At 35.8% G+C, this 19,578-nt stretch overlaps 4 protein-coding genes across 6 annotated transcripts in view; 1 reads left to right on the top strand and 3 right to left on the bottom strand.

Moving 5' to 3' along the window:
• Positions 1-41: 41 nt before the first annotated feature.
• On the bottom strand, positions 42-1,632 carry LOC104887740 (glycine-rich cell wall structural protein). The gene is made up of 2 exons (XM_010672465.2): positions 1,425-1,632; positions 42-550 (listed from the first exon to the last, which is right to left on the bottom strand). Exons 1-2 carry the CDS (start codon positions 1,543-1,545, stop codon positions 312-314), a joined length of 360 nt encoding a protein of 119 aa, XP_010670767.2. The 5' UTR covers positions 1,546-1,632; the 3' UTR covers positions 42-311.
• Positions 1,633-3,759: 2,127 nt separating this feature from the next.
• On the bottom strand, positions 3,760-6,330 carry LOC104887741 (polyadenylate-binding protein-interacting protein 6). The gene is made up of 3 exons (XM_010672466.4): positions 6,113-6,330; positions 4,557-4,933; positions 3,760-4,377 (listed from the first exon to the last, which is right to left on the bottom strand). The coding sequence occupies exons 2-3, from the start codon at positions 4,908-4,910 to the stop codon at positions 4,231-4,233; spliced, it is 501 nt and encodes a 166-aa protein (XP_010670768.2). The 5' UTR covers positions 4,911-4,933; positions 6,113-6,330; the 3' UTR covers positions 3,760-4,230.
• A 2,100-nt stretch (positions 6,331-8,430) lies between these two features.
• Positions 8,431-12,382, top strand: LOC104887742 (psbP domain-containing protein 5, chloroplastic). The gene is made up of 11 exons (XM_057392391.1): positions 8,431-8,622; positions 8,886-9,052; positions 9,179-9,287; positions 10,225-10,274; positions 10,484-10,524; positions 10,605-10,703; positions 11,195-11,254; positions 11,380-11,439; positions 11,527-11,581; positions 11,845-11,894; positions 12,011-12,382. Exons 1-11 carry the CDS (start codon positions 8,543-8,545, stop codon positions 12,107-12,109), a joined length of 870 nt encoding a protein of 289 aa, XP_057248374.1. The 5' UTR covers positions 8,431-8,542; the 3' UTR covers positions 12,110-12,382.
• A 216-nt stretch (positions 12,383-12,598) lies between these two features.
• The window catches only part of LOC104887743 (hypothetical protein), a 32,322-nt gene continuing 25,342 nt past the window's right edge, over positions 12,599-19,578 (bottom strand). The window contains exons 19-24 of one of the 3 annotated variants that reach the window (XM_010672468.4): positions 19,291-19,571; positions 18,880-19,136; positions 18,461-18,699; positions 18,192-18,383; positions 17,680-17,952; positions 16,776-17,245 (exon numbers count right to left, since the gene is read on the bottom strand). In XM_010672468.4, the coding sequence (XP_010670770.2) occupies positions 17,099-17,245; positions 17,680-17,952; positions 18,192-18,383; positions 18,461-18,699; positions 18,880-19,136; positions 19,291-19,571 (1,389 nt within the window). In that variant the 3' untranslated portion in view covers positions 16,776-17,098. Of the gene's footprint in view, positions 13,229-16,775; positions 17,246-17,679; positions 17,953-18,191; positions 18,384-18,460; positions 18,700-18,878; positions 19,137-19,290; positions 19,572-19,578 lie in introns of those variants that run through there. The other 2 variants (XM_048638119.2, XM_010672469.4) reach the window with 2 other exon arrangements.

Below are 19,578 nucleotides of genomic sequence, written 5' to 3'. Positions count from 1 at the left end.
CGTCAATTTTATTGTGAAAATATTGAAAGTTAGCCATGAGCTTTAAGCAAAATTAAAATCACATCTTTGATAGAATATAGTTTTGGGTTGACATTATGAACAACCTCTCTTAGACATATATAATAGACAAACACACAATTACTGATTTGAACAATAGCTCAATAAGCCTAGTCTACATAAAATAACTAATCTATGTAGCAAGCTCAAGCTCTTTATTTGACACAAAAACTTCATAGGCAGTATAATATCCATCAATACGTGCATGCTTAAGTTGTAGTTGTTGGGCTTCAACTTAAAAACGAACGTACGTCCTAGACAGCATGAGGGCAGCACCTTTGGCAGTTACCATAGTAGTCTTTACGACCACAACAACCAAAACGGCAGTTGTTGCCATGGCCACCAGGATATCCGCCACGGCCGGGGTACCCACCACCAGGGTATCCTCCACGGCCGGGGTATCCACCACCAGGATATCCGCCACGGCCAGAGTACCCTCCACCAGGGTATCCACCGTACTTGGCATCTTCTATGCCATTCACCTTGTTGTCAACTGCATGACAAATTATGAGCATATGAAATGAAGTCATGAACCAATAAATACATAGTGAATCTTATAAAGGAAAAATGGTTAACCTGCTTGGTTAATATGCCTCTACCAAAAATAATAATAATGAAGAGTACGGAAATGTAAAATATGTTATAATCTTTATTCTATATGTGAACTCCTGACGCTTTGGTCCATCCTTAATTATCTAAATACCCTCAACTATCAACAAATATTACAAAATCAATTCAAAACTCTATTATTTATGGCAACTACCTACTTAAATTAAAAAAAGGAATTAAGATAACTATATCTCTATCTTTGTTATATATGAATAATTTTATAGAGTTTGTCTTGTAAGAGACCACCTACTTTTAAATTAAAATTAGGCAATGGTAAGCTCAATATTAACAAGAGAATTAGCCAAATAGTAACTAGGTTAATTTCTTTTTGTGAATAGTTTAATTCATTTAGTGATTAGGTCTACTTTTATATTAAAATTAGACCGTCTCTTTTAATGATTTTTGAATTTTATATACTTTCGCACGCATTACGTGCATATAAGACTAGTTTATAATTATATCAACTGATTAGTATGAAACTGGTTGGCAGTGTCATTGTGTCATCCCCAAGTTTCGTAAAATTCAGGAATAGTGTTTACTTAAAAACAATTTATTACGAGGCTTGGCCCAAAACGGCCAATATCATACCAATACTAATATGTCCGAACTAAAATGTGCTTATGATCCTAGCATAAAATAATTCAACATGTACGTGTGTTACATTTCAAAACTTTTAACTTATATAATTAAATCAACTGATTAGTATAAAATCTATGTGTGTACATATCACATATGCATATGAAGAATGTAAAGCTCACCATTTTTCTCAGCTTCATTAGAGTGAACAGTAGTAGTTTTTTCACTGGCTGATTCCTCAGCATAAGCTATCACAAAAACAACAGCTAAAATGCACACTAAAACTAAAGCTTTTGAAGCCATACTAATAGTTTTTTAACTCTCACGTACACAAACTGTTGTATATGGAAATTAAGGAGATTGTTGTTGATATAAACATGCATATGCTTATGCATCCTTTTATACTGTTGTTTCTTCTATTTTTTTCAGTGCATTGGTGGGTATGGGGGTGAGAAAGACAGGAAGTCTGAAGCCATATGTACAAGGAATGGGATGTCTGACTTGTACATGCAGTTGGTTGTTTTGATAATATACTTATTACTCAAATCGGTTGTTTTCTTATATTATCCCTAATTGAGACATTTATATCCTAGTAGTAGTAGATGTGGCAATTGTGTGTCCGAATTTTTTTGCTTTGGACAAGTCAAAAATGATTTTTTAGTCTATTTTTTTGCATCTACTCGATTTTAGCCCGAAAAGCCTGCTCATTTTGTCCCGAAATAACGGGCTTTGGGCACAAAATTTTGGCCCAGCCCGACCAACTGGTAAGTTTTTTAGGCCCAACCCGGCCCATGATCACCTCTAATAGGTTCGTTTGAAGTTCAAGCCTATTGTGTTTGCAAAGGTGGAGGTTGGATAGGGTTAATATCGTGGTGAGCCCAAATATATTAAAAGGCATGCGTGACAATGTATACACGCCACGTGGCACCTCGATTACTTCACTAGAATTGTCCAATGTGTACATAAGTCATGTCAAATAACAAAAATAAAATCAACTTGCAACAAGATTTAAACCGTGACATCTTGCTATTATAGCATGACACAATTACCATCTCAACCAACTTTTAATCATATTTTAAGTGTCCACATTATTATATTTGTATCTTTTAAATGTTGAGTTTTCCTTAGTATATTTTGATGGGAATGGAAAAAAATACATATCAAGTTCGAAAAGCAATACTGACCCGGGACAACTCCCGAGCCAATATTCTAGTTTTACCATTCATAACTTGTCATTTCGTAGCTGATCATTAACATTCAAACATTGGTCCCATGAGTACGTGTATTTCCTTGCTTCTTAAGACTAGTTCTCTATATTTTAGCATTTGCCTTGTGAAAAAGGCCTCCATACTTTGTTGTGATAGTGTATGAAGTTCCTTATAAGCCTCTATGAGACTGAAAACTAGAGAGTTTTATCGAAGTTGAATGATTTTATTTATTTTTTGTGAAATATAATCCAATAATCAATGTGAAAGCCTTGTTTTGAAGAGCTTGTTCATAAAATTGGTATTAGCGTCTGCGAAGTCGTTAAGAAGCTTGTAAGGCAAAATGGGTCACCTTCTTTGCTCTCCATCGAGTCCAATCATGAACGTATTCCACTCGGTTTTCTCTAATCACCCAAGAAAAGAAATTACTTCTAGTGTTCGTTTGTTGTTGTTTTACCAAGTTTTTGGCGTTTAAAGAGGCCAGAGGAGCAAGAAATGAGAACCAATCCCATAATCTCTTGAAATCGGGAGAGAAGCGCTAACCAACTAAGCTATCCCTCACTCTCAAAGTCTTATAATATTGTTCTTATATGTGCTTTCTAGGATGTAGTAATATCCAAGTCATTAGTGTCTCCCATGAAAAGGTCAATGACCAAAGTAGTGGGTAGTTCTTTAGTTATCTTTTTTGTTCTCTTTAAAAAAAATACAAAACCAAAAACAGAAAAAGAATCTATACTCCCTCTTTTTTTTTTTTTTTATCACTCTCACTTTTTTTGTGCGCGTCTCCCAATGCACTTCTTTGAACTTAAATATCTTTCATTATATATTAGTAAAAATTATAACGATTGAATATTAATAATGTACCAGTTGAGACGAATCAAACAAGATCCCACATGACTGTATTTTTTCTTATAGATTGAAAACAATTGAGAAGATTCTCTCTATGTATGAATAGTGCCAAGATTCTAAGTGAGAAAGATAAAAAAAAAAAAAGCAGAGGGAGTACTTTAGAGCACGTTCGATATTAATGTGGTTTTCTATGTTTTGATTTTTTGATTTTCAAAGTCATGATATATGTCCTGTAATGAATAAAAATTAGTCAAATTTATTGAAAACATAATGATTTTGAAAACTGACAACTGAAAAGTGAAAACCACTTTTTCTGGTTTACAGTTTTTGGTTTTTAATTTTCAAAAAAACTGAAAACTAAAATGAAAAACCGATAACGAACGGTAGGTAGTTATTCAATTAAACCTTATTTTACAACAAGGAGAATCATAGCTAGCCAAACCACAGTAGGAGCAAAATGATATAATACTTTGCAAAATCCAATTTTCCACACATTTTCCAATCAACAGACCAAGAACACTTGCTACATTATGTAACTCAATATGAGCATCACAAATTTATCCTAATTTCAAACACTTGGTAAAATACTAAAATGTAACCTTTGCAACTAATGTGGCACTGCTGAGCCCACACCAAAAAAAAAAAAATGATCCCCATCAAAAAGCAAGCAAATATTAACCTAGTTTGCTGCATTTCGTTTCAGACAAACAGTCGATTGACCAATACGATCAACGAGCGATGACTCTCCTAAAGAACAAAGAAATTCTTGTTTGGAGTAAGTAGCAAAAAAAACTATACAACTAAAAAGCATAAGGGGCGCCAGTGCAGTGTTCTCCCGGTATCAAAACTATCACACTTATCAACTCTTCTATTCACAGATATGAATATGTAAAACTAAGTAGAGCTGTTGAAAATTAATTTCTTGAGAGAGAAGTCAGGTAGCAACAGCTGATTCACTTGGAAAAGATGAACTGCTAGATTCACCTGTTACATTTGCAGCCTTCACAGATGAGCACTGACCCGGTGACACAGGCTTCTCAGGTTGTTCAATGTCCAAAACATCTGGAAGGTTATCAGCAGACTGCATATAGAGCAATGACAAGTTAGTAGTAGTAGTCGACAGGTTTGAAACTGCTTGAATAGATGATAGATCTGTTGTAATGCAATAGGAAAGCATAACACAACAAATTGCAAACTTGTCAATGATGTAATAACAACTGTATATGAGAACATTCAAGCGAACACAAACGATGTATATACCTCCAAGTGAGTCAGCATCTCAACTGCAGAGTCCAAGTCACCTCTATTGACATGATAGACATCGGCAAGAGACTGATCAGAAACACCAGGAAATATCATCTGGAGATAAGCTAGGTCCATTTCAGACTCTTCATCCATAAATTTACTATCTTCCTGAGAATTTTCAGACGATACACCATCAGCAGCATCAGCTTGTTGGCCCTTCAGCTTGTAGCCATCCACATTAGGCTGGGCATCAGAAACAGCAGATTGCCCAGAAAGGGTCTTTGAGGTTTTATCCTCATTTACCTCTCTTTTAAAGAGTGGCACATATGATGCCGCATACGGATTCAAAGTCGATGTGCTTGATTTCATTATAGCGGGTGGGCAGAAAAACACTGCAGAAAGAATGCAGAACACATCAACAAAAGCCACATACGCTGATACATCCAATACCAAACAAGGAGACAAATATAAACTTTCAACTATTTACAAGTGCCTACATGTCACAGAATAAGATCGATGTTAGTGGAGTTAATAGCTAATAAGTCCCAAAGCAAAGTCCAATGTTCTGAAGCAATGAAATGTATTGTACTATTGTTTTAACTTTCCAGAACTAATTCGTCCATTCGGCAATATGAAAAAATTAGTCAACTACTCAACAAGATGACGAAATAAATCCCATCTACTACTAGTGAGTAACCCCTTCAATGCACCTGAATTACTCAATTTCATTTGATCCAAAATATATGCCATTCTACAATATCATGTTACACATGATATATCGCTTCATATTATAAATGCAACATCAAATTCCATTTTACAATTCATATACTTCCTCCATTCTGAAATAAATGAAACGCTTCTCTCAAAAAGCTCCCACATAAAAGAGAGTGGCGTCACAATCTATTTCAGAACAAAGAAACTACATTTTCAACAAACTTAAAAGAAATCCAGAGATGTAGTCCCAGCTACAAAATGTAAACTATAAAGTATTTCGAGACATTCGATCCCAAAATCATCTATGCAACGCGAATTCGCCAATGCCAACATTCTTGAAGAAACCAAAACAAATCAGCAGATCATTCTTGAAGATATCATATCAACATCATAAACTTTAAAGCAAATTGAAGAAGAAAAAAAAAACATCCCAGCAATAAAGTAGGTATTATTAGGTAAGTAGAAGTTAGTTACTTCCCTAAACTTGACAAAATACAAAAAACACCAAGCTAACTTTGCTCAACATTTCCTAAAATCAATTTCATTTCTTTCTCACCATAATCAATTAGTGCAACAATTAACATCAATCAACAATAATCCAATCAACCAATTTCCCCCCCCAAAAAAAAAAAAACTTGCATGATCAAATTTCAAATATGATCAAATCCAAACACAAAGCAAGATTATAACTCAAAAAACAATAAAGAACAATTGATCAACAATCATAAACCAAAAAAGAAACATTACCCATCAAAATTAAACATACAAAAACCAAAATTATTCAACCTGAATCAATCAATAATCAAAAAATAACAATAATTGATGAATCAAAAGAAAAAGTGAGAAAGAATACTTACAAAAAAGAACCCTAAAAATGGAGAAAAAATTATGATGAATTGATGAAAAAGTTGCGATTGAAGAAGGTCTACAAGAGAGAGAGAGGAGAGAGAAAATGATGTAGATTTGTGCAGGTACTGCGCCTTTTTATATGGAGAAGGTGGATTTTGTGGAAGTAATAATGGAGGTTGAAAATGGTAACGGTTTTGGTTTGGTTACTACATGATCGTCACAATCAAGACCAATAATTATGTAGGTATCACAAATATTCAATATTATTATTATTATTTTTGTGAACATAAAATTTATATTTTTTTATTTTTTGTGTTGGAATAATTAGTAACCAATGAATGAATCCTGAAATAAACAATATCAATCAAATAAAACAAAATCTCTAGAAATATTGCGAGACCAGGTAATGGTGTTTTTTTTAAGCTAAATTTAAGGCGTATAAGAATGTGAGGTTATTTTGGAGGGATTGACGGGAGATGAGGAGAATCTAGTTTGTTGTGTTTATGATATTATATGCTTGTTAATTATATCGATCTTGTCTTTGTTTGTTTTCATTTTGTTGATCAGCTTATTTGGATTTGTTTTAATGGTGACTTTATATTTTATTATTTTATTTGTCTCAAAAAGATCCACGAATAGATGGAGTATGAGGGTAATTTTGTTGTAAAAGTAGATGTGATAGGAGTTAGTGCGTGAGCAAATAATATTTCAAAAAATTAATATAATAATTGGTGGGATCATGTCAAAAGTGTAAGTGTTCAAACTCATTCTTGAACAACTAAAAAGGATATGTTCGGACTATTTAAGGACAAAAGGAGTAGTGTATATATATAAGAAAATAATATATATAGTTATGTGGGATCTTGTTGAATTCGTCTCAATATGTATGTTTTAAGATGTTCATTTTACGTAGGTTTTACTTGTATATGATTAATGATAGTTTCCAATACGCACACTAAAAACTGTATAAAAAACAAATAGGTTTGAACATTTTGCCACAGATATAATTTTTGATAATGTCTTGAACTTAAAGTGTTAGAGCACCTATATTGGGGTTCTCCATTTGTAAAAATCAGAAAATAAGAACCCTCCCACCAATGGAGGTACGTCACTCATAATGAAAAAAAAAATAGGGAACACCAATAAATAGGTAACCATCTAATAATAATGGCCAATGGTGTGCTGCCATGTGGAAGAGAAATGGGGAGAATCCCACGTGAAGATGCAATTCCAGAATTTTGTTTTTGCAATAGAAATGTGGTGGAGCATAGATTAAAATTATTTTCCCCTAGTTAAGTCATGTGATTTCAATAAAAGAACCATAATTTATTATAAGACTTAATTAACTAATTGAGTCAACCCAACATGAACTCAAACCATTTAATAAATGGGTTGCTTGTGTTGAATTCGAGTTGAAAATTTTAACTTGAACTCAATCCGTTTATTAAGTTCATCGTGTCGTGTCAATTCATTACTTGAATAGATTAAACAGTGGAAACCAAACGAGCTAATTTCGTGTTTTTCGATCAAATCTTTTACCAGCACTATTCGAATGTAAATCGAACATATAAAATGTCATCAAAGTTAAGAATTTTGGAGACGATTATCAAAGTAAAAAAAAAAAAACTTTATCTAAATACTCGACGTACCCCAACATCGCGGATCTGAAATTTCATCCACTTATCAGAGTTTATTGTTTAACAGAATTATGAATTTATTGTACCACATAATACTAGGTTACATAAACAATAATTTGAATTTTTTTTTTAGGAATGCGAGGAGTATTTAAGTAGGAATATCAAATGTGCGCCTTATTAATATCGTCCCAGACCTCGTAAGCTAAACTATATATTACAAATTAAACTTATCGAGGATTCACTTGAGAAAAGATAAGAGAATTCCTCAAGTGAATCACATGCAATTTCATTCCTAAACATAAAAAAAAGAGTTTGTCTTATAAGAGACCGTCTATTTTTAAATTAAAATTACGCAATGGTAATCCCAATATTTAAAACAGCATTAGCCCAATAGTAACTAGGTTAATGTCGTTCGATGACTAATTTAATTTATTTAGTAACTAGGTCTACTTTTATATTAAAAATAGACAATCTCTTTTAATAATTTTTGTAAAAAAAATATAAGATGAAAAACGACGCCACTACTCCACTCTCACACCCCTCAACTAAACCCACTATTCATACAAAAAAAAAAAAAACTAAACCCACTAACCCACCTATAACTCACATAGTCACATTACATAACAACATAGTACAAAAAATAATAATTCCTCTTACTAAGCACACTGACATAGTAATTAAGAATTTCCAAAAAGAAGAAAAAATAGAAATAGAGGATAATTCCTTCCATTGTTAAGACTTTATCCTCCCTTAGCGCGGGAGAGTGAGAGACAATCAACAATCAACAATCAACAATCAACAATGGCTTCTGTTTTTCTTTCTTCAATTCCACCCATTTTCAACTCTCTCTCCAAACCAATACCTCACACTCTTTTCTTCAGGTACTTTTATCCCTCTTTTTTACATGCACTTTTCTTCTTCCTTTGCTTTTTTTCATTGTTGTTATTGTTCTTGTTGTTGTTGTTGCTAATATTGTTGTTGTTGCTAATGTTGTTATTGTTGTTGTTGTTAATATTGTTGTTGTTGCTAATGTTGTTGTTGTTGTTGTTGTTGTTGTTGTTGTTGTTGCTGTTGCTAATGTTGTTAATGTGGTTTGTTATTGCAGTATTTTGTTATGTGATAACCTTGTTTTCTTGGGTTTCAGAAATCAGATAAATTTCCCTGTTTTCCAGAAAAATTACAAATCTGAAGGGAAATTTATTGCAAATTCCAGCATTTCATCTTCACCCAATTCAGAATTTGGGTTTTACAAGAGGGATTTGTTGCTCTTTGGCTTCTCTACTTCCCTGACCTTAATCTTCCCTAACCTTGGTAAGCTCATAATTCTGCAATTTGTTTTGTTTATCATGTTATTTTTGGTATTTAAAAAAGTGGGTTTTACTCTGAATTTTTAAAAATTAAAGAAATAGTGCAATTTGGTTTGGTGTAATTTTGTAGGAATTGGTGCTGAGGAAGAGGTGAAAATGGCTAATTTTGTTGATGATATAAATGCATATACTTACTCATATCCCCTTGAACTTCCCTCCAAAAAGCGCGTCTTTAAATGGTATGATTTCTTTTTTCTTATATTATTGATTACATATGAGGACAATTGTATGATTTGAAACTCCAATGCTATTTTACTTGGGTTAGGAGAGAAGAATTTGGTACTAGTGGCCTATGTTGTGTGAGTTCATCCTTATGATTTAATTTGATCTACTAATCTAAGTTTTGTATGACATATGGTCCTTTGATTGGATTAATCTTTCAAAGGTCTAGGACTTTGGGTGATACTCCATCTTTTTTCTATAAGACATACACGAAATTCAGGGATGAACTTTGACACTTAACTACTCATTTACTCTCAATTTGTTTTGATGAAAATTAGAAGAAAATAATTATATGAGAGTATTCTTTGACAAGTCTAATGGCATAGTTTTTAATACTTATCTGGGAGCTTATCGTCTTCCCTCCAATAGCTCCGTCCTTGTGTCCTTGTAAGATGGTTGTACGCAGTTCACCCTCCTGATGCCTTCAATCTTGAGATATCAACTATTATAAACAACTCTTTTTGAGGCATACGTTGATAAGAACAATAACTTAGCATATGTTGTTTACTTCTACTTCTAGAGGGGTTAAACCACGAGCGATTATGATTAAGGGCTTGTTGAAAGCTTATATTAACCATGTACCACCGTGATACTAAAAAGGGTTATATCTTTCCTTATGTTCTATGTCCGCCATTAGTTTTATTTTCCCTTCGAATTGCTCTTGTTCTTTATTTTTGTTGGTGATAATGAACAAGGGAATACGTGAATAACAGAATGGATAGAGAAGGTAATCTTGTGTTTCCTTATTGTAGAGTGAGAAGAAGTAGCTTGTGCTTCCTATGACATTTTTAGTCTTCTTTGTTTGCTTTCGCGAATATAATGAACTACTTCTATTGCAAATCACTTCTGTTTGTCCTTAAATGTAGGGACCTGACTCTTTTCATCTATTTTAAGGGTGGAATCCAGAAAGCCAGAAAGGTACTCATCAGCTGCTCCTCTGTCACGTAAGTTAGTCTTTGTCTCACTCTCCGCTTAGAAGATATTCACTGAAATTTTGCTGATTTTTAAATAAGTAATCTTTATTCAATTATTTCTGAAGGTGATTAATGTAGTCATGAGTTTCTGTTTTTCTACCATATTACATTCCATATGCGTCTAAATTGTACTGATGAGATATTGGTATGTATTGATGAAGCTATGCGGTGCTAGTTAGTGCTGTGTTGTGCTATCGACAACCTCATCATATCTGTTACGGTGATGACCATAAACCATCTTCCTGCTTATGAGTATCTATTTTATCTTGACATATTAACTGACTTGCTATATTGATTCAGATAGGTCCTCCCAATCCAGAGTTCTTGAAATCAAAAGATAAGAGTACATGGAAAGCAAAAGATGTTGCTGATTCAGTTTTGTCTGACAAATCCGCATTAGTAATTTTCCTTTTTCTCTGTTGCTCTTTACTTGGCATGGAATGAAAATGTGAGTGATGATCTGGTTCTGTCTTCTCTAACGATGCAGAAAAAGTGTGTGAGAAAATGTCAATTTAATGGATAAAAGAGATAGGTATTGATTGTAGAATTCTATCTTAACCAGAATCTAGTTATCCGCGCGTTAATTCACTGAAAAATGGGAATTATTGCGGTGCGCAGGAACCACAGGCGATGTCATTAGCAGTCATTTTGTAATTGACTTATGTAAATCTGTTTCATGTAGCCTATACATAGTGTTAGCTGTATCCTTTTTAGTTATGAAATGACAGTAATATGACTTAAGAGGCATCCATCATCGTATTTCCCAAAATGCCAAAAGTAGATAGGCCAGGTTGCTGCTTGGCAATATGAATATTCTTTGAGATGATGCATCCCTTAATAATTTCAGATTGCGTATAGACTTGAACTAACAAAGCTTTGAATGTTTGCAGCGAGTTACTTCAACTCAAAAACTGGCTGAGAGCTCCATACTTGATGCACATTCAGATGAAGTAAATTCTCAGAGTTCTGCTTCTTTGATGTTTTAGTTGACCATTAACATCTACAGTTATTACATATAAACCTTCTCTTTCAGCTTTTAGAAACAATGTTGATTTATACATTTACATGTTTGCAGGTTGATGGTGAACAATACTGGTTATATGAATACTTGGTCCGAAAATCACCAACCAAATCTGTATGTAACTTTTCATCAAATTGAATTCAGTGGCTTTTTTTTTATAATTTTGATATGCGACTTTATCCCTCCCACCATAATCTGTAGGCCCGGGAGTCGAACAACTATAGGCAATATGTCGCTTCTACCGCTGAGCGTGATGGTATGTCCCTTGTCACTGTGTAGCTATATGACATGCCTATAGAAACCAATATATTTCTGCTGCACGGAGTAAAGTCCCCACAAGAGAGCTTCCTCTCTTTGATTTACATATCTTCAAGTAGAAAAACAAAATTAAGAGCACTGAAGATTAGGTTTTGCAATCAAAGAAAACAAAGGGGAGGATGAAAACCAATATTGTCCTCTGCCATATTTTTTACAGTATCATATTATTCAGAGGCTCATCTAACTCATGCAAAATTGCAGGCTTTTTATATACTGTGAACGCTTCAACTCTGAGCAAGCAATGGGAACTTGTAATTTCTCTTCCCTTAGCTTTCTCACCCTCCACACTTTGATATCGTTGATTACGATCATCCACAGTTCTCATTGAGTTGTTCTTATGGTTGTGACTATTGACTATTTGGTGCAGATGGGACCTATTGTGAAGAGTACGGTGAACTCCTTTCGGCTTCTTCCTGCAACTGAAAATTATGTCTCTCCTTCCAAGGATCCTTGGAGATTTTGGTGATTATGCTTTTTGATCAGTCATCTAGTGCTCGTGGCCTCTTGCTCTATCCTATATGTGGGGGAAAACGTCGAGTCAAATGCATATTGATGATATTTCCTTTGCCTTATCGAGTTTTGGCACATTTCAATTATGTTCTTGATCTGAGCAATGCAAAAATTTTCTGATACACGACATTGAAAGAGAGTTGAATGTATATGTAGTGGCTTTTATGTTTCTTTGCGTAGGTTGGGGAGAACTTATTCATGTTGATTTATGGATGAAATGTTAAGCAAACACATACATGTACATCTTCATTATTTCAATAGCACTTAATGAGTAAAAGTTATTTCGAAAACCGGCACATGAAACATCTAGTATTTCTTATGAAGTACTTCCTTTGTTCTTTAATAATTGTAACGGAAGGGTTGCACATTTTTTAAAGAGATGAGAGAGACACAGAGAGATGAAAAAAGGGACCCATGTGATGAGAAGAGAGATAGAGATAAGACATAGTCAAATTTAGTAATGTTGCAATTAATATGAAACTTCCAAATAAGGAAAATGTTGCAATAATAAAAGAACTGAGGAATTACTATCATATACACGTGGGCCTGTGGCGCTCTCCCTTAGGTTGTTTGTCTGCACATGATCTATATACAACAAAAATAATTAGTAAATGCATTGTATAGGATTTGATCCTATGACCCTCAAGTTTATATATTAAAGTATTAACCACTAAACCAAATGATATTCGGTGATATTATTTTAAAGTAAATTATTAATAATAAAACTATAAGTACTCGAGGCGTTGTCCAAGCATAGAAACTAATGGTCTAATTAATAGGTGATGAAGAATAGTAATTTTCATGCCAATAACTAGCTCGGCCCTGAATCCTGAATTGCCACTCTGAACCAACTAAAGCAAGATCCAATGCCGGGTCCAATCCATTATCAGGCTCAAACTTTGCAGCATTTAAATGCTCTCATTTAAGTCTAACCTGAAATATGGAATGAAAACATGAGTATCAAAGGATAGACTATTCTTAATTCTGGTCCAAGAACAAGCTTCAATTGATCAATTGCAAATCCACTTGTGGATTTTTACTTGTTCTGTTTGCTTTCCAACTTCAGACTGTTTTCCTGACAATGCCGGAGGTAGCACAGGAATGAGCCTAACAAGCCCAGAGACGAATATATATATTGCTCGGGACAACTTGAATAGAAATTCATGGAGGCCTGAGCTTGGCTATCTTCTAATACAATCTTAATTGAAGGTAAACCAAGAACATAATGTGTCAACAAGAGCTCAAATTTAAGTCAGAGGTACCTGAGGGTTGAAAGAAGCTGGAAGTTGAAGTTGCTGGTTTCGAGCCAAAAGATCGTGAAACATATCTTGCAGCAACCAATTGGTTATAAGTGTCCTTTGGGAGTCTTGTTCGATTATCCAGGGCAAACATGGTTTTGCAGCTCTTCATTATACTATTTTTGGTGATGCAATTCAAAGTAAACTCAAGTTTACATTAGAGCCTATTACTCTTTGTGATGATAATGCTGTAAATTATCAAGTTTATGGCAAGATAGTTGCACGTTACAGCTGCTACAAATACTCGACGCATTATAAGAAGAAATATTATCAAAGTAAGCTCTTAAAAAAGGGCAAGGAGGAGACTGTAGAACTTGGTGTAATACCTTTGTCACAATCAGTTGTTGCTGTCCCACTTAATGGTAGTACTTCACTGATTGTTTCAGCAAAACTGCATGTGTTCCTTAATGGTAACCATATTGAGACTGTGCAATATGTGCAGACATTTAATCCTCCATCTCCGAAAAGAACATGTTTCAAAAAAAAAAATTGATGAGTCTACCAGTAAAAACTTTCGTTTTCAAGCATCTGTCAAGTGGACCAGATTCAATCTCTAGCTTTTCATTGATCCAAGTATAAATTCATCACTGTTTATCATTGAATTCTAGTGGGTTGTAATCTATGATTAGGATTTGTGTTTTGTTGCTGTTTACAATTGGAGCTTAAGTTTGGTGGAATCTTGTTTCTTGTCAGATCCATTTGAATTATTTGTGTTTGTGATTGTTGTTCTATAGAATGAACTTGATATTTTGCATGATTGATTGGGAATATTTGGGTATATTTGCACATAACAATTTCCATTTAGCTGGATTTTCATTTATTTCTGTATATTATATGCAAGCCGTTTGAAGCTCTTCAAGGAGTTGAAGATCTTTAAGGGAACCATGGATATGAACCCTTATAGCTCTCAAATCAATGTCGGTCGTGCTCAAGCCATCATTAAACTCTTCACCTAAAATATTTTAGCATCTTGTCATCTAAGTTATCTAAAATGCTTCCTTAAATGCAGACACCTAAAATATGTTTGCTAAGGGAAATTGTTAATTGAAACTTCTTCGGTATTTTTTACTTTACCTATTTATATCTACAGATTCTAAGGCACTCGTTTTTTACCATTGATATATCTAATTACGCATTAGTAAAAATTATGAAAAGGTAATATTTTAAAAGTTTACATCAACATATATCTAACAAGATCTTATATGACTATATTTTTACTTATACGTTACTAATGAAACGTAGTCAAACCTAGGTTTAATTAATCCCTTTAGTTATTCTGGTGACATGCTCATCATGAAATGGTGATGTTCAATAATCACTACCCTTATATATATTGAGAGTTTAATTATACGGTTATTTCACCAAATACCCCCGACAAATCAAAAAATTCACAATATACCCTCAATGTTTCAGAAATGCACCGTATACCCTTGAGTTTTCGAAAACGTGCACCAGATACCCTTCTCCTAACTTCCGTTAACTCACCGTTAGCTTTATTTACCATTTTGCCATTATTAACCATAAACCCTAATTCTAATCTAACCCTAACTCTAAAACTAACTTTAAGCATAAACCCTAACCCCAACTCTAACCCTAACCCACCCCTAACCCTAACACCATGGCAGCCCCCACCCCTCCCCTTCCCCTCCACCCAGCCCAGGCCCCCGCCCCCTCCCCTCCCCTCCACTATCACTCCCCACTCCTCCCCTCCTCCCTTCACTGCCGCTGCCCCACCCCTCCCCTTCACTGTCGCTCCCCACCCCTTCCCTCCCCTCCACCGCTGCTCCCACACCCCTCCCCTCCACTGTCACTCCCCACTCCCTCCCTCCCCTTCACTGCCGCTGCCCCACCCCTCCCCTTCACTGTCGCTCCCCACCCCTCCCCCCCTCCACCACTGCTCCCCCACCCTCCCCTCAACTGTCGTTCCCTACCCTCTCCCCGTCGATTTCCCCAACCCCCCTGACAACCCTTCGAATTTCCCGCCGATTTCCCTAGCCACCCTTTGATTTCCCGTCGATTTCCCTAGCCATTAATTCCCGTCGATTTCCCCAACCATTAATTCTCGTCGATTTTCGCAGCCATTATTCTCGAGCTTCATGGTCGCCGGTGTTCGAAGGGGATGGGTGGGGGTTTAGCGTTCGAGGGGGAGGGGAGGGATGGGGTGGGGAATTTGAAAGGTCGGGCTGGAAAATCGACGAGGAAGGGTGAGGGGAGGTCGGGCGGTGAACGGACGCACGGGGGTGGGGAGGTCGGCAAGCGCAGCAGCGGTGAGGGGTAGGGGCGGGGAAATCACGGGGAAGAGGTGAGGGGAGGCCGGCGGTGGGATGCGCAGGGGTGGGGGGAGGTCGGTGGTGAGGGAGGGGTGGGGGGAGGTCGGTGGTGGGGGAGGGGGAGGGGTAGGGTGGGGGTTGCCAAAGAGTTAGGGTTAGGGTAAGAAGAAGGGTTTAGGGGTAGGATTAGAGGAAGGGTTAGGGTTAGATTTGGGTTAGGGTTAGGTTAGATTAAGTTTAGGGTTTAATGATGGCAAAATGGTAAATAATGCTAACGGTGGGCTAACGGAAGTTAGGAAAAGGGTATATGGTGCACGTTTTCGAAAACTCAAGGATATATGGTGCATTTCTGAAACATTAAGGGTATATTGTGAATTTTTTGATTTGTCGGGGGTATTTGGTGAAATAACCGTTAATTATATAATTTTCCATCTTAAACATACTGTATATTAATTTAAAGATTGCATTTTGCAAACATTAATTTGTATATAATCTACAATTTATTTATAATGTAAAGATGAGTAATCTAGCTAGAGTCGTATGATTATAAAAGGGCACTATAATCTATAAGGAAAAGCTATATGTTAAGATGTAACCCTAAGGGCTGTATATAAGAAGTTAAAAATGAAAATAAGTTATATTACTTGATCATTTGCAAAATTTTACTATAAATTCACAATTTATTTCCATTTTAAATAGTGTATTTATGTCTCTTTGACATACCATTAAGTCACGAGAAGCCATAAAACTATCGTTAAAAGAAGCTTATATTAAAATATGTACAAAGTTGCACCCAAAAAAAATATGTACAAAGAACATTTAGTCCAAACATATCACCTTCACATAGGATCCTTTATCAAAATTTACAAGTTAAACCATTAACAACCTCCAATGCGAGTTGAGGTTTCATCATGTAATCTCGCAACCCTATAGATTTAACAGAAGAAATTAAACCCTTAAATCTCGTATAAACTTCTTTGCTTCAGCTAAGGTAACTGACATCCACATACATATATGGTAGAGTACAAATAAATGGATGGTACGAGGCGCAGACTCGAGAAGCTCTTTAATGGCTTCAAAACAAATAATCAAATGAATGATATTCTTATTTACATAATCCAATCAGCTCCTTAGAGTAATGAGTCCTAAACCACTTACATTCATTGCTTCTCTAACCCTTATCCACATGTCTTTATGTTACACCAAAAAAAGGTACAATGGGGCACTTATGAACAAAGATATGGTTTTCCAGTACAAAAATGGGTACTTCTCTATGTACAAAATTCAATTAATTCCTACACGAATCGCTATTTCTAAATTCCTATTTTCAATCTTGCATTTCTGATTAGAGATTCATGAAGCAGGCAAGCCAATGAGCTAATCCTGTGATGTAGTAGAATATTCGAAAAGAAGTCGTTTGGAGGGTACAGACTGTAACAGTACCCTTAGGCGACTAGTAAGCTGGTATATCAACGTCCATTGCATTGCCATCTCTGAGTCTTTCATTTGTCTAACAATTGAAGCCTAAGAAGGAAGAGCATTTCATAAGATGCAAGACAAAGAAAGTGAGAAATGAGCAATGCTTAGATCTTATACCCGGTGTACACACTCAGTCAAATTTCACCCTTCTTCCCAAAAATTTTGCTACTTTAGGTATAATCCCAAGTTTGGCGGTACGTTCTCAATATAATACTATGAGTCTATGAGCTATTAATCTTCCTATACGACAGACCCAAAATGCATTAGCAAAGACAAAAAGGAACATGGACATATAATACAATAGAACATGCAGCTTCAATGAAAATAATGTGTAGCCTGGAGCATACAGGAGGTAAAGTGCCAGAAAGAGGCCATTGGTCAGGACATAATGTCTCTCTCTCTCTCCATTTCGCACCCCCCCCCCCCAACCACCCCAAACCCCCATCCCAAATAGAAAGTAGAATGGATGGCAGTATAACCTGTAGTCGTTTGCCAAGTTGCACTTCGACTTCCGTGCCAAATGATATATTGCTGGCCAGAGACTTGAGAGGATCAACAGTTGGGTCAACAGACAGGAGACTCGGGATTTGTGGTGCATAAACAAGCCTCCATCTAGCATGCCCAAACTCACCCTTCCCCTCAATTCTTGGCATTAAAGTTTCAAGAGTAGCAGTTGCAAGTTTCTTGAGTGCAAGCTGGCCATCACCTTCCAAGATTGACTCTGCCAGTTGACTTTCAAATACTCTAGCAGCCTGGAGAAAATGGAATTAATCATCAAAAAAGACACAATTTGAAAAGACAAGACCAGGTTTTTCCATAATGCGAGATTTCTCAAAAAGATCAAGCAGCACATCCCTATCAATATAAATTTATCAGCAAAAAATGATAGAAAACCATAGAAAGACCAGTTTAATATTGGATGAAAAGCATATAAATGTACGATCATGTCATCCACAATGAAAAAACAACCACCAAACGTGCAAAAAATTACCTCAGTAGGAGAGAGAACATCCTGTTCAACAGAGCGTGTAGAGGTCACTACCAATTTTTCATGCCAATTACTAGCTCGGCCCTGAATCCTGAATTGCCACTCTGAACCAACTAAAGCAAGATCCAATGTCGGATCCAATCCATTATCAGGCTCAAACTTTGCAGCATTTAAATGCTCTCGTTTAAGTCTAACCTGAAAGATGGAATGAAAACATGAGTATGTATAGCAGAATGTAGCCAGATAGACATTAGAAAAGAATTGAACTTTACCTGTGTTGCAACAAGATTAACATCACCATTCTCAAATGTAAGAAGTCCTTTAGGTTTGATCAGTTTAGGATGTGCCACACCATTCAGCTCCAACTCCCCGCTCACAGCAAAATTCAGTATCAAAGGATAGACTATTCTTAGTTCTGGTCCAAGAACAAGCTTCAAATTGATCAATTGCAAATCCACTTGTGGATTTTTATTTACTTGTTCTGTTTGCTTCCCAACTTCAGACTGTTTACCTGACAATGCCAAAGGTAGCACAGAAATGAGCCTAACAAGCCCAGAAACGAATATATATATTGCCCGGGACAACTTGAATAGAAATTCATGGAGGCCTGAGCTTGAATAATACAATCTTAATAGAAGTAAAACCAAGAACATAATGTGTCAACAAGAGCTCAAATTTAGGTCAGAGGTACCTGAAGGTTGAAACAAGCTGGAAGTTGAAGTAGCTGGTTCTGAGCCAAAAAACCGTGAAACATATCTTGCAGCAACCAACCGATTATAAGTGTCCTTTGGGAGTCTTGTTTGATTGGATGGCAATCTATTGAAAGGAGCAGCTCCACTACCCTTATCATGTGGTAGATATGCTTCTCCATGACTCAATTTTATCTTCCCAGAAATACTAGGTTGCAATATAGATCCACTTATTTGCAACTGAGTGTCAACCTGTCCACTATAAATCAGATAAAAATTAGTCTTGATAGGAGAATGTAACAATAGTTGGAGAACCAAATAGACTAGAAATACATGTGACACCTCCTACAACCAATGAATTAAATTACAAAAATGAACACAATGAGACAACGAAAGAGGTAACAAGCACCCACCTTAATACATTTTTCGCCCTTACTTCCAGGTCTTCACATTTCAAGTCAATCTTATCACCAGGGGAAGCTTCAGCTGTTGTGAGGGGAAGGTTCCCTTTAAGCAGTAGCTTTCCTCGTCTGCTAACCCTACTCTCCAAGGAGCTGATGCATAACCTATTGGATTTCACAAGAACTCTACCACCCAAGTTGGTAATAGGTTTACGAAGTACTGGTGAAGATATAGATGCCCTGTGGAAAGTGGCAGATCCATCAAGCTCAGGTTGTTCAACAGTACCTCTCACCTAGTCA

The sequence above is a fragment of the Beta vulgaris genome, chromosome 2, assembly GCF_026745355.1.
Source record: "Beta vulgaris subsp. vulgaris cultivar EL10 chromosome 2, EL10.2, whole genome shotgun sequence".
Classification (NCBI taxonomy): Eukaryota; Viridiplantae; Streptophyta; class Magnoliopsida; order Caryophyllales; family Amaranthaceae; genus Beta; species Beta vulgaris.
The sequence above is the reverse complement of the archived record's forward strand: the minus strand, read 5'-3'. Positions and strand labels throughout refer to the sequence as shown.

Coding starts and splice junctions, on each gene's coding strand:
- LOC104887742 (XM_057392391.1), top strand. CDS start 8,543: ATGGCTTCTGTTTTTCTTTCTTCAATTCCACCCATTTTCAACTCTCTC. Junction 10,275..10,483: donor ATCAGCTGCTCCTCTGTCAC/GTAAGTTAGTCT, acceptor GGTGCTAGTTAG/TGCTGTGTTGTGCTATCGAC. Junction 11,895..12,010: donor TGAGCAAGCAATGGGAACTT/GTAATTTCTCTT, acceptor TATTTGGTGCAG/ATGGGACCTATTGTGAAGAG.
- LOC104887740 (XM_010672465.2), bottom strand. CDS start 1,545: ATGGCTTCAAAAGCTTTAGTTTTAGTGTGCATTTTAGCTGTTGTTTTT. Junction 551..1,424: donor TAATGAAGCTGAGAAAAATG/GTGAGCTTTACA, acceptor TTTGTCATGCAG/TTGACAACAAGGTGAATGGC.
- LOC104887741 (XM_010672466.4), bottom strand. CDS start 4,910: ATGAAATCAAGCACATCGACTTTGAATCCGTATGCGGCATCATATGTG. Junction 4,378..4,556: donor AGATGCTGACTCACTTGGAG/GTATATACATCG, acceptor CTCTATATGCAG/TCTGCTGATAACCTTCCAGA.